At 43.7% G+C, this 13,953-nt stretch overlaps 1 protein-coding gene across 4 annotated transcripts in view; it reads right to left on the reverse strand.

Moving 5' to 3' along the window:
* PDE7A (phosphodiesterase 7A) overlaps nt 1–5,593 on the reverse strand; it is a 75,195-nt gene extending 69,602 nt beyond the window's left edge. Inside the window, exon 1 of one of the 4 annotated variants that reach the window (XM_068671985.1) lies at nt 4,993–5,593. In XM_068671985.1, the coding sequence (XP_068528086.1) occupies nt 4,993–5,130 (138 nt within the window). In that variant the 5' untranslated portion in view covers nt 5,131–5,593. The remainder of the gene's footprint in view (nt 1–4,992) is intronic. The other 3 variants (XM_068671983.1, XM_068671984.1, XM_068671986.1) reach the window with 3 other exon arrangements.
* Between the last annotated feature and the right edge of the window lie 8,360 nt (nt 5,594–13,953).

Consider the following 13,953-nt stretch of genomic DNA (forward strand, 5'->3'; position numbering starts at 1 on the left):
AAAACGTTAATTGGTCATAAAACTCTGAGAGCATTTTAAAAAGGAACAGCCCCAGAAAATTACTGTTGTGCATAAAAACCCCAATCAGAACTTGTCCACGCCGAGCAGAGTCAGAGTCAGTCTCTGCCTCTCATATGAATAGATGCAATCTCAGCAACCAGACACAATAAACGCAAGATGAAGGGAATGGCAAGCGGAGCAGCAACACGCAGAATTAATTCCAGAGGCTAGGAATCGCATCAGGAAAATTATTTCATTATTTTAACTTGTTAATTATTCATGCAGCAGAGATATGGGGAACGGCAGGAGAAAGCTAATGAAAGGGCACGCAACTGAGGGCTACCGACGGAGAGGACTGGAGTGGTATAAAAGAAAAGTCACGGAAAGCAGAGAGTGGGTGAAGAAAGGAGTTTAGGGTAAGTTCCCCATTCAGTAGCGGGCCCAACATAAGGCATCCCTTCTGTCTCCCCACTGCTCGTTACTCCTGGCCTGGCATACTGCTTCCTCATTGCTAGCAGGCACGGCCGTTTGTGGAACTACGCTATGAATCAGCCAGGGCTGAGAAATAACCTGCTCGAAATAAAGAAGTTGACACAACTAAGAGGAAAATGCAGAAATGAGCAGCTCCAAGGGAAAAATAGGTCACGCCGACACTTCTCCCAGCAAGAAGGTGCCACTGCGGGATTAGCAACCAGTGCCCATGCTCAGACCGTAAGAACACACCGCTCAGCTCTGTCTTCTGAGCAAAACACATTTGGATAGAGGACATGGCACTACTACCTGGTACACAGGAGTACCTTGTACTGCAGAGAGACTTGGTGCCTGCACTTCTGACATTCAGATCGAGACTTTTATTACTTCAGAGTGGTTTGAGTTGGAAGGGACCCTAAAGACCACCCAGTTCCAACCCCCTGCCATGGGCAGGGATGCCACCCACCAGACTGGGTTGGCCAAGACCCCATCAGGCCTGGCCTTGAGCACCTCCAGGGATGGGGCATCCGCAGCTTCTCTGGGCAGCCTGTGCCAGTGTCTCACCACCCCCGAATGAAGAACTTCTTCCTAATATCTCATCTAAACCTCCAGTCTTTCAGTTTATAAAGCCATCCCCCCTTGTTCTATCACTTCACCCCCTGATACAGAGTCCTTCCCCAGCTTTCCTGTTGGCCCCTTCAGGTACTGGAAGGCTGCTGTAGGGTCTGCCCAGAACCTTCTCCAGGCTGAATGACCCCAACTTGCCCCATTCCCTCTTCGTGGAAACTCATCCTTAGATCTCTTTCTTTTCCATCATCAAGTTCAAGCACTTAAGGCCAGAACTAGATCTTTACTTCCATTCAGACTCTACTACCACACGTCAGCGATGCAATTTTTGGAGACACTGAAACAAGAGTGGAACACGAGGCAGAATGAAAGAAAGGAGTCAAAAGTGACAGGGTAGGCCAAAGTTCTCTCTTACTCATGTATGGTATGTTTATATGGCATAAAAAGCAATTGCAGAGACATGTGCTGACCTCTCAATTCAAGGGTTTGTTTTTTTCTTTTTTAGTGGATTGCAATGCAGGACATGTAATCTAGAAGCGCTCACAGCTATGTTTCTAAAGTGGTTTTCATTATAAACCCTTATTCATTAAAGAAAAAGAGAGACTAAAAAAATCACACTAAGTAAGGACAGGCACAGTTTTAGAAACTTTTTAACAAATATTAACAACACGAGTTAAAAACCAGACAAGGCAAAGAATCCAAAATTATCCTCCGAAAGCTCAGCCTTAATTTAAGAAGCATCATTTTGTAACAGTTGGAGTGGACACCCTAAAGGCAGGATCCAAGGTACTATTTAACATCCACCTGACCTCACAGTGAACCTCAAGTCAAACTCACCGGTGTGAAATGCCCTAACCAGCTCAAGAGCCACCAATTCGGGTGCCCTTAAAAGCAGCTTATAACACCAGCATTTAAAATTATTTCACGTTCAAAGAAAATTATCTCAAGAAAGATGTAAAACCCATGCAATAGCAGCTCTTCATTTGGCTGGACTCGAACAATATCACAAATAACCTCCGGCTAATAGATGTCACTTTTACTATTTTCATTATCGATACTTTGAACTTGAAGAAGGCTGTAAGGACATAATTCATTCATAAAAGAGAACTGCAAAGAGAAAATGCATAAGGTTTTTTCTGCTTTTGCTGGGGATAGGAACAGGTTTAAATTGCCACAAGGAAGATCTAAATTCAGTATTATGAAAGAAGTCTTGACTGACAGGAACAGTTAAGCACTGTTAACAACAGTTAAGTTGTCTGAAGAGGTTGTGTAATTTCTATTATTTGAGGCTTTTATGGATTTGGTTTCAAAAGCCTAATGGGACCATCCTTCCCTGTAAATCAGGCTTAGTGAAGATTGCCCCAACTGCTTCATGCAAGGAGCTAGCAGGTAGCTACCCCGTGTTCCCAGCTGTGTGGGTTTTCTGCTCTTTTAGCCAGCTGAATCAGGGAGCACCTGACAAGCATCAGAGATGGTATAAAGGAAGTAATAATCATACGTGCCCAACATCAGGACTTTAACCTTCAGCAATAATGAGTTATGTCAGCTCACCGCATCTCATAAGACTCTATCTTAAAAAACAGATTAGGCAAACAGATTAGACAAACATCTGCTAATAATATCGCCAGCACAATTCATCCTTCCTGGGGCTGACAAGAGCAGACCACAACTCTTGAGGTCATTTCCAGCAGCGCTTTGTTCATGCTGCAACAAAGCATCGCACGGCCCGTTTTGAACCCACTGAGCGAAATTTTAACAAAACATTACACTGAAATCACGCTTAATTAAAAGAGAAATACTTGCAGGCTTAGCGTTGTCACAATTAAATGCTACATGCATGTTCTTACCATTGTTTCCCATTCCTCCTTGCTGAAAGGCTGAGCCTACAATGTCTTATGCCTAAATAATTTCACTTTTTAAGTGGGAATTCAGTTTTCAAGACCTCACATTTTTAAAGAAAACCCTCCAAACGGGCATTAAACGTGAAATGCTGGTTGTACACACTGGCTTCTCGAGTATGCTAGTACACATCTCCAGCTCTACTCCTATTGCTCCAACCTAGCTCAAACAGAAAGCTGAAGGTGACAGACTGGTAAGGATCCAGACCTCTTTGAAAAGAAACGGAGTGGAATACTAGGAGTCTTCCAGGAAACTTCAAAGGTGAAGTGAAGTTCAGAAGTTACACAACCATTAACCTCACCAGTGATGCTTCTTAGCCCATCATTTGCACCAGCCTATGATAACCGTAGGTTTGGTAGACGTTCATATCCTATTAGCTCTAAGAGGCTCCTAAGGGGAGGAAAAAAAAAGGTAATCTAAAGACAACAAAATATAGCTGTACTCTAATCAGCCAGACAGTATTTTAAAGGACTTCCTCACTTAAATGTCCTAGTTCTCTTACTTAGTCATAAACATATTCCTCTGGCTTACTCAAAGGAAATGCTACTTGGTCCCATAGGTCCTAAGCATACCTGTAGTTTCCATTTTTTTACATGTTATTCAATCACATCTCTCTGTGATTCACTCTGAAATACCTACAGCATTTTGGTCAGGAAATGAAGAATAGATGGAGAAGCTTCAAGGTTGAAAAAAAAAAAAAAAACAAACTGAAATGCCAGTATCACATTTCATTTTATAAACTTGTGTCTACATCATGCATCACCTGTGCTGGAGACCACACAGAAGAGGAATACAGGCAATGTATCACCTTGACTGCTTTGTCTGTTGCTTTTTCCAGAAGACCATCTACTCTTCTTCAAAGAAGAGAGACTCTTCCTTCATTTCCACAAGATAATGTGCTAAATTGGGTTGGTTTTCAAGAAGACTTGCAAATACGGAAAATTCACCATCACCACGTAAAACTCAAATCAAATGGTACAAATGGAAAACATCCTGACCCAGCTGCTACGTGGAAAATCAATTGTCATAAAAACAAAGTTTTCATCATATATTATATTCACGCTTGGGGGTGGGACAGTCAACGTATGTTCATTTTCGTTTCCTTACTAATAACACCTCACTAAGCATTCAAATTCCTGGTCATTAACACAGTATCTTAATGGGTTTTCCTTCCCAAAGATACACGCACCTAATGTTCATACCCACAGCTTCACTGCTGCCTGAGGAGGGACAAAGCCAAGAGGCTGGGCGCTCTCTGTGTTCTCCTTATGCATGTATGAAGCAGAGAGAGGCACGAAAGGCTGAACAAGTCAATAAGACAGCCAAAAAGGTGAACAACGAGAACTGGCCATCACATGTGTAAAGAGCAAAGATGGCATCTTCCGTAAGGACAATGCAAGCCAGAGTCCTGAAACAGACCTTTCAGGAAATCCTGGCAAGCCAAAAGCAGCTGACTTGCCACCAAAGCACACGCTTTCCTCTGCAACCCCAAATTTTCTCCAGAGACTTCCACCAGAATACCATTTTATTGGCGCTTGCTAGGAAACCATACGAGCCCACATTGAGAAATTCAGGACCACGTCCTCAGAAATAAACCTCCCTTTTGTTCTGACAGCCGTAATGACTGCTCCTGCAACATCTCCAGCGAGATCAGATGCAACAAAGTACCCCGGAGTTCATCTTGCGACTGATGTAATGCGGGCAGGGAACAATACCACGGGAATGAAGAAGCCGAGGATCTTTGTCTCTTCCTAGGCAAGTCCTAGGAGTCGGCGGGCGGCACGGCGCTGCATCCCGGATAAAACACCGCAGTGCCCGCTCGCTATTTCAGGTAAACCACTGCAGCTCTGGGCAAGGCCACAGGCAGCCCGGGGATGAAAAGCTGGAGAGCGGCACAGGCTCTAAAACGACGGAGGGACCGCGGAGGAGCCCCGTGCTCACCCTACAGAGGCAGTAGCCAGGCAGCAGCGCCTCATTTCCCCGAGAACACCCCAGTGGGGACCGCAACGCCCCTATTAACCTCCCCTTACCCCCCCCAGGAGGGCTCTCTCCTACCTGCGAGAGCTGCCGGGGGTTGGGGCAGCCGAAGAGCGCGGAGCTGGAGCTGAAGCTGATGGCCCCTCTGCGGCTGAGGACGTGCTGCGGCACCGGCCTGTCGAGGGGCAGCACGGGCAGCTGGCAGCATACTTCCATCGAAGAAGCCTCCGGGCGCCGGCCCCGGCCCCCCCCTCCTCCTCCCCACCACAGCACCTGCCCCGCCGGGGCTCAGCCCCCAACCACGGGGGCCTCCTCAGCGCCCCCCCTCCTCCTCCTCCTCCTCCTCCAGCGGCGCCGGGCCCCGGGAGAAGGGGACAGAGGGAGAGGGGGGGGATTCAGGGAGGGGGGGGGGGGCGCGAGGCCCGTCGCTGGGCCTGGGAGGCTCGGTCAGCCCCGCCGGCCGCCGCCGCGCATGGGAGCGGGGCCGGGGCCCTATTGTCCGGCAGCGGGAGGCGGGGAGGGGACGGAGGGAGAGAGGAGGAGGAGGAGGAGGAGGAGGAGGATGAAGGGAGGGAGGGGGGGGAGCCCTCGCCCCGCCCGCCGCCGCCGCCGCCGCCGCTCGGCGCAGCCCCGTGAGGAGGCACGAGCCCGGCGGGCCGTGCGTGGGTCGCGCGCCTGGCGACACGCAGCGCGTCATCACGTACCCACCCCAACCACCCCCCCCTCCCTCCCCCCCGCGCCACACCACACGGAGGCAGCGGGAGGGCTCGGCGCCGCCGGCGGGGCCCCGCGCGCATGCGCGCTGCCCGTTCGCGCCTTCGGCAGGGCGGCTGATGGAGGAGAAAAGGGGGGGGGTAAAGGGGGAGGGGGGGGGAATGGAGGGCTCCGCCCCGGCACGTGCCGCGCGCCGCGAGGCCCTGAGGGATGGGGCCTGGGCGGCCCCTGCCCCAAACGTGGCTCTGCGTGAAGTGAAATAAAGCGTTAAATCGCCATAAACGTTAAATCCCCGCGAATGTTAAATCCCCACAAACATTAAATCCCCGCAAACGTTCAATCACCACAAGAAGCCACCACACGGAGGTGGCCGTGCCCGGCAGCCCCATCCCCACAGCCTCAAGGCGGTGCCCCCTTGCAGAGGGGTACGGGATGATTCTTGCCCCTGCAACGTGCAGAAGTCAAACTGACGGAATTTTTAACGTGAAACGCCGCGTTTTGTGGGAAATCTCACCGTCCCAGCAGCGGTCGGGCTTTTGAGGAAGAAGTGGAATAATTCGTGGGGTCATCTGGCCCCGTAGCTACGCGCGCCACATTCAATAGGACAGAACTATACTTCGTTGTTGTTTTTTTTATATAGGAATAATTCTCCCTTTGTTTCTCCCTGCAGCTGCTTTTTTTTTCTTCATCCTTTCATCTCTTTATTTCTCCATCATAAAAAAAAAAAAAGCCCTATATATAGCATGATAGGCAAGGGAACGCTGCTGTTCTTTGAAGCGCATGTACCCACTTAAAAATCAAATTTTGCAAAATGATTCATATGACTTAACTTTGCATAATACATCGCTCTTCTAAGTGCTTGCTTACTGGCAGAAAGGTTTAGATTTCACATGATAATGGTTATTTATAGGCAGTGACATGGCTCTGGAGGAGCCCGGTTAGGAAGAATGGTCGCTTTGTTTGCAGGGTTTTCGTCTGTTTGAACTCGTTGGAGGAGCAAGAAGTTTTGTAGGTGTGGGCTGGTGGCTATTTCACCCCGAGCTACCAAGTTAACAAATGCACCTCCTTCTGCAGAACTGCTGTACCACGTTGTGTCCTGGATATACACAGGCATGCGGGCGCATGGGAGACAACAGTCTCAGATGAGGCCAACTGCCTCACCTTAAAAGCTTTTTCCAGCTGTTTTTATCCCGTTTCCTCAAATAAAAATACAGCAAGCATTTTCAGCATATAACGTTATAACGTATGCAGCAGTTCACAGTTTATAATAAGCCTGTAATTCCCAGTAAAATAATGTGCTCAGCTTTTTTTATTATTATTATTTAGTTCAGGTATGTCAAGTTTTCTTCCGCATTCTTAGACATTTCACTCATATTTGGCCTACTTGCATTAAATCATGCCTGCATTTGAATCCATGGCAGAACTCCACCACTTTCACTGGAGTCAGGATTTTCCCACCCCCTCCCCCAATTCATTTTTCAAAATTCCTTCTGGTTCTCCTACACACTTATAACAATTTTGCTTTCTATACTTGGGTAACTTGAATTTTTACTCTAGCCCATCTAAAATTCATTTATCAGCAATATGCTGTGTAGACGAATAAAAGCATATTCCTACTTTCATTGGATATACAGAGCGTATACTTCAATCCTACAAGGTTAAGCTATAAGTGAGGGTTGTTGATAATGTATTTTTTTAATGCTTCCTATCAACTCTATATTCTTTCCATCAGACTAGTCGAAACTGGTTCTTTAAGGTTGTATTTGCGCTGAGTCTGAGCCAGTATATCCTTAAATAACATAATCAGCATTTTCTTTTCTTCTCCCTCACTAACAATCCAATTATCTTTGATCTCTAATTAACATTATATAAACACCTTTAAGGAATCTGAAATGCATTCTTATGAAGTAAGCGTAGAATTTCCAGACAGTGAATGATTCCATAAGTGTTTTGTTTTCAGGACACAAATTGCTATTTTTCATAAATACAAAAGTTACTAATATTACTTTACGCTGTGGTTTCCTGTACGAGTTTACTGAGAAGAATCCCGCCCCTGGACGATAGACAGTCTTTGATTTATGGCATAAATTACACATTTTCAGCCTAAAAAGAATGCACAAACCGTGTTTTATATCCTGCCTATTCTGCTTACTGCCTTGTCTTACAAGTTAAGAGCATGTAGCACAGCAAGGAGGTTTTTATTTATTTTCTTCCTTATACAGGTATAGCAACAACAAAATGTTTTTGTTTGAATTAAATTGTTTTCCTTGTGAACCACAGAGTTCTTGGAGCACCACCACAGTGCTGCACTTCTTAAAAGCATCATATGATGTTATCAGGTGCCATAGTTTATCTACGCAAGCCCTGTGTGTTGTGGCTTCTTTATCACGGCAGATACAGCCTTCAGTACAGACTAGATATCTGAATGTATTCAAATTTGGGGAGTGTTAATAAAGTTTCAATGAGTCCTTTCACTTTTGCAGTTAATGTCTTGTACCATGCTCGCGGGTGCTGTCTAGCAGGGAAGAAGCATTACTGGCAGACAGTTTTGTCAGAAAGCAGGGCACTCTTACAAAGCCAGGGAAATGGAAGATCACAAAAAGGTAATTAGTTCAGTTTCACAGTTCCTAGGAGAAGAGGCTCGGATCGCACAGGTACTTCAGCAAGACATCCTGCTGGACCAGCCGCACTGCACGGAGCATCGCTTCGGGGCACAGCCAGCTCACGCTGGCAGAACTGAACAGTCTGCACAGAACAGGAGGCTTCAGTCGTGTTCTCGTACGAAACACAAAATAGGAATACTCAAAGGCATAGCACGGTTGTACTTTGAAAACACCTGAGGAGCACAAAAAATACTTACTTGTACAGATACATGATCGAGACATGCAGAAGTTTGTCGCTTTTCTTCTTACCCAAGGAAGTTACATGGTTTATTTCTGTAGAAAGGAAGAAATGTCTTTTCAAGTTGTGTTCTCAGTGGCTGCATTGTTACGCTTTGGTTTTGGCTTGTGCCGTTTCTCTGACACATGCTCAGATACGTCCTTTGTTTCTACCCAGTTATTGTCTGAGTGAATGCTATACATTTCCATGGGACTTCCAAACATGTGGCAGCCCAGCTGGAGGACACCCCTGTCCCTGCTTGGTGCATCCCTTTCTTCATCTCCTGTCATCTTGCTCCTGCTGTGCCCTGGGTCTGCATCAGGCACATTTGAATGTTGTGGTGATGCCATGTCCATGGCTCCTGTTCAGTTTGCTGTCCTTTGCAGCCCCCAGATCTTCTGCAGAGCTAATAGCCATCCTGTTAGTCTGGTGGATCGTCTTGACTGTGGTAATTTGCACTGGCCTTTACTGGACAAACCACTCTGGGGGCTGGTCAAGATCATTCTGAATGCTAGTCCTGTCCTTCCTAGATCTCTCTCACCTGCAAATTTAGTGAACATACTCTCAAAGACAGCCAGGTCAACAGTGAAATTCCTGTGAATGATTAAATCCAGTATCTGGAAGAGACCTCCTGAGGAATGCTGTTTAATCTAATCTGTCAACCACTGCTAACGACTCTGAGGATGTTTTCCAATCACTTCTGCACCCACATTATAGCAGCTTTGTGTATGGTGTGGCCAAGGTTTATCTTTCCTGACTTTAGACACTTAACCCAGAGAGTAATTGCCTAAGGCTACTTTCGGAGTCAATAATTAAGAGAAAGACAGCAGGCCATTCAGGTTGTGTTCGAAGGAGCCTTTCCTTTCCCTGGAAGGAAGGAACACAGTGCTGCCTTTCTCCTCACTGAGACACTTCGCTTTGCTTCCACAGAGTTAACCAGATGAACTGGGGTACACGGCTTTGTCCGTGATGGTAGGTAGGCAGTGTGGAAGGGCAGTGTCGGTGAAGATACGCTCTGTCAGGTGTGTCATGCTACCATTAGCTGCGGGTTTTGTCCCTCTGCTGGAGAGGCAAAGTCCTTTTGACATTGCCTTGGCACTCCGCTTGTTTGCTTTTGCCCCTGCTTCCAGTATTTTCAATATTACATTGAAAAGTATTTAGAATCTTTTCAACATTTTTAACAACCTCAGTTTCACTGAGCTGAACTTGCCTACCGGCCACATACCACTTCTGCGCTAACAGCAGCAAGCTGCAGCAGAAATTGAAAAAGACTGATCCCAGAGGACTTCCATTTTTCCTTTGCTCAGAGCCTCGAGAATCACACCCTATGGTTAGTTTAAGAGTGGAGTTTTAATGACAAGTTATAGCCTCCAGAAACAGGGGCTGACTGCTGAAACGGGGTAAGAAAAGTCAGTTATGAACACAGCTGCGGACTGTCAAAAATTTAATATAGTTTCAAAGACATATTTTTGTAACTCCAGTGCCGATATTGTTGGCAATAACAGTGTGAGAAAGTGATTCTTTTCTACAGTTACTACTCCTTAAATGCATTTCTAGAAAACTTGCTAGAGTGCACACAGCTTAAATGGTCTCAGCCACCAAAGTTATGGTTTTCTCAGTAATTATGGCTGTCTGGACAAAAATCTTCATATAACAATCATGTTAAAATGACTGCAAGCGTTGGTGTCAACAGAAGCCTGTGGAGAAAGCTTCTCTCTTTGTGTCACTTGTACATGCGTAACAGCTGATGTGAGGTACATTTTTAATATCAGAGTGGGAGGATATGAGAAGCCCAGGTGCAGTTTCAGAGGTGCAGCTTGCAAGCTTACCGGTGTGATTACAAGCTGAAAATTCATCACTTTTGCTGTTGGTAATGGAAGGGGTTTTGGACCCCTATCAGTGGACAGAATGAATGCATTGCACGTTTGACAAGCCAAACAACTGAGGCATTTCTGAGGACCCTCTGTTTGCTTCCGCGATAAGCATGAATGCTTCAATTGCCCATTTTGTCTGCAGAAAATTTAGTGGTTTGTTTGGGTTTTGTTTTGTAACCTTTTGTTTGTTTGTTTTTGCTTTATGCTGTTCCAAGAACTCATTAAAAGTGCATGTCCTTCCTCAATTTCTATACATGATGGTGGAATTAGTCTTTTCAGCAGTCTCAGCAAAAGATTTTTTAAAGACATTTTGACTTGTGAAAAAAAAAAAAAGTTAAGCAGTCCCGTAAGGGACTGCTTAGGGGACAGTCCCCCATAACTAGGCACTGCTTGTTAATTTTGGATTTGGAAGTTGCATTTAGGTTCAAAAGATTCCTGGTGTTCCATCTCATTCTTCATTAGCCTATTGGCAGTTAGCAAAGACACATCTTGTAATATTAAAACTGATAATATCAAATACTGCTAGAAGTGAAATAATGAGCTGAAGTTCCTACATACCAGCCTTACCGAAACACCAGTCTTATTAATCTGCATTAATAAGATTAATCTGCATTAATGCTGCATTGTCAAAAACTAAAGGCATGCAGTTTGTTGTCATTTAAATCTCAAATGTGAGCCATTGCTTAGTAACACCAGATTTTTTCAAAGAAGAGTTTAACTCATTTTATTTCTGATTATATTAAAGATGAGTGCACTCCCTTGTTGCAGAAGCTTATTCGTATGAGAATTTAGAATAGTTAGAATAGCTTTCTTATAGGCATTTCTTAAATGCCAAAAAACAGGCATTTAATCATTTTATGCTTCCTTTTCAGCTCATTGGCGGTACCATTTTCTATCAAAACACACAGAAACAGAAGGTAAACCTAGTCACATGAATAGAAATGAGAGGATTAAATATTTTCAATAACTCATGTTTTTCTACCATGTAGCATCCTGACATTTATTTCCCTATGAAGGAAAGGATGTGTCAGGGTTAGCATTAGCATGACTTCTCCCTGAAAGTCTGGAAAAACATGTGTCATTCTGCCCGTCCCCCCATTAACCACCTGAACAAATGCCGCGAGCAGATTTCATTAATTTCATGAGACTACCTCGGGTTTTATTTAGTTTTATTCTTTGCTAGACCTTTTGTGCTTAACAATAGCAAAAAAAGTGTCTGGAATCCTGTCTGATTTACAACTCACTAAATACCGATGTGCTTAATCCAATTAAAACTGGAAGGAATGTTGCCAATATGTCAACAAAAGTGCAACAAAGAGAGGGGAGGGTTAGTTTACAGAAATTCCTGAATTCCTTTGTCTTGACCAAATGAAAGAAATTTGTTCTTGTAAGACAAGTGCATACTAAAAGGATTAACTCTTGATAAACTGACTTTTATCTTCAGACAAAGATGCCCTGAGTTCTAGGCGAACATTTTTCAATCAATTTCTTGAAAGCAGCTTTGCATTTAATTAGCGTGCCTTGTTTAAAAGCTGAGTGAGGGGGTCAGAGTGCTAAGCCACAGGGGCTGGGCCTCACATTACTGTGGAGTGCATTAGAAGCGTGATTTTAAGATACATCAGTGCTGAGGTACATGCTGCTGTGCAGAGGGGTTGTGCTGCTCCTTCCCACTCCTCCTGGCTGCTTGCTCCTGCTGCTGATGCTCATCTCTGTGGCGAGCCCAAAGTGTTTGGGGCGTTACAGTGGTAGAAAGTGGGCCATCCCAAAAATAAATAAGTAGATAAACAAAGAGTGGGACCAGACAAGAGCACAGCTGGTAAAATAAAAGTAGGGATGGAGTGCAACTTTGGGAGTGAGCCCACAGTTCCACAACCACATTGTCTGTATCATAAAAATCCACATAGGTGGTGTAAGCCAGGATTCTGTAAGGGATTTCTGGGCTACTGTATAATTCAAAAAGTAGTTCACTTTAGAAAACCTAGCTTTAAAACCTCACATAGTTAGAGGTACTCTTTGGACTGCGTATATGAGACGTATGATACAAGGCAGGCCTAGCAGAATTTGCAGTGAAAATATGGGTTAACTGGAATAAAGTACTAGTGGTACAAAGTGTATACTTGATGTTATGCATGTTCTTACATGCTTTGCTGAGTTGGAGTTATGGAGAACACCCTCTAGTCATGTGTCAGAACATCATTTGAATCTACATAAATCAATACCACGTCAGCGTTTTTCTAGGTTAAATTACATGACTAGAAGTCTGTAGACTACTCTTTTCAAGTATAGGCCTAACCAAATAAGCAACTTTTATAATATTTAATCTCACCTCAGACTCTGAATATTTAATATAATTCTTTATTAAACATTTTCAGCCTAAAACATATAAACAGAGTAATTATACTCGTACTCAAATTGTTCAAAATGTGGCAAACCCGCATGTTTTATAGAATAACTAAAATGGGGGAGACTGTGACATCTGCTCAAATGTATGAGTAAAACCTAAGGAGGTTTTACTTATATGGTGAATTGTTGATAATAATAATAATAATAATAATAATAATAATAATAATAATAATAATAGTAGTAGTAGTAGTAGTAGTAGTAGTAGCAGAAGTCAGTAGGAAAAAAAAATCCTAAAATACCTGTAATTTTTCTAAAAGGACAAAAATAGCATAATATCCCTAAAGAACAATCCTGATACTTTATTGAAAAGCACAAAGATTCAAGAACCAAAAGGTCCAAATAGCTTAATTTGTTGAAATATTTGTTCCATTGCAGCTGACCTTGAACAGGATGATCTGTGGGCAAACTATATGTCATTGTGTCTGTAGCCAAGATAATCAATTCCCAGATAATGGGAGAATTGTATTTCATTTGTTGGAAGTCATAAGTAACACGAATACATTGCAAGTCAATATAATTTGCATTACAAGTGAAAGCTTTATTGCAAGATATGGGAAAAAATGCACAGCCTGGAGTCATGCTCCTGAACATGACAGCTGTATGAATGCAAATACTTGCTTTGTCATTCAATTTTCAGATATATTTTCATTTTCTTGTCACTTCATCATGTCTATATGCATGAATGTCCATCTGCAGAAATATTTCATGAAGCAGATCATTCTAAAAACAACTTGGAAAAAAAGAAACAGTGTTTGTTGTGCAAACTTATTTAATGGGAATAAACATTGCTTTATATACAATTGTAACATTAAATTAATTAAAAATCTTAATTTAATCTAAATATTACTTTTAAACACTGCTAATAGGAAAAGGAAGAATTGTTGAAATCTGTTATTTGCACATTGTGTATTTGGAATTGTGACAACCATGTTTTGTGATGCAAGATGACAAAGTCGGGTGCCTTGCACCAGCAGAGGAGGTTGCGATATGAACAAACATTAACAGCATACACTGAACATTAAGACTATTAGCAACAGTCCTATAATACATAATACATAACATGGATTCTGTCCAGCTCAGATACAACGTGCATTCTGCAGCAAAGCATTTCCCAGTTCTGTGCCAGAGACTGTGCATGTGCTGGGAGCCAGAGGGTGCTGGTGGCTAA

This window comes from Anas acuta, chromosome 2, assembly GCF_963932015.1.
Source record: "Anas acuta chromosome 2, bAnaAcu1.1, whole genome shotgun sequence".
NCBI lineage: Eukaryota > Metazoa > Chordata > Aves > Anseriformes > Anatidae > Anas > Anas acuta.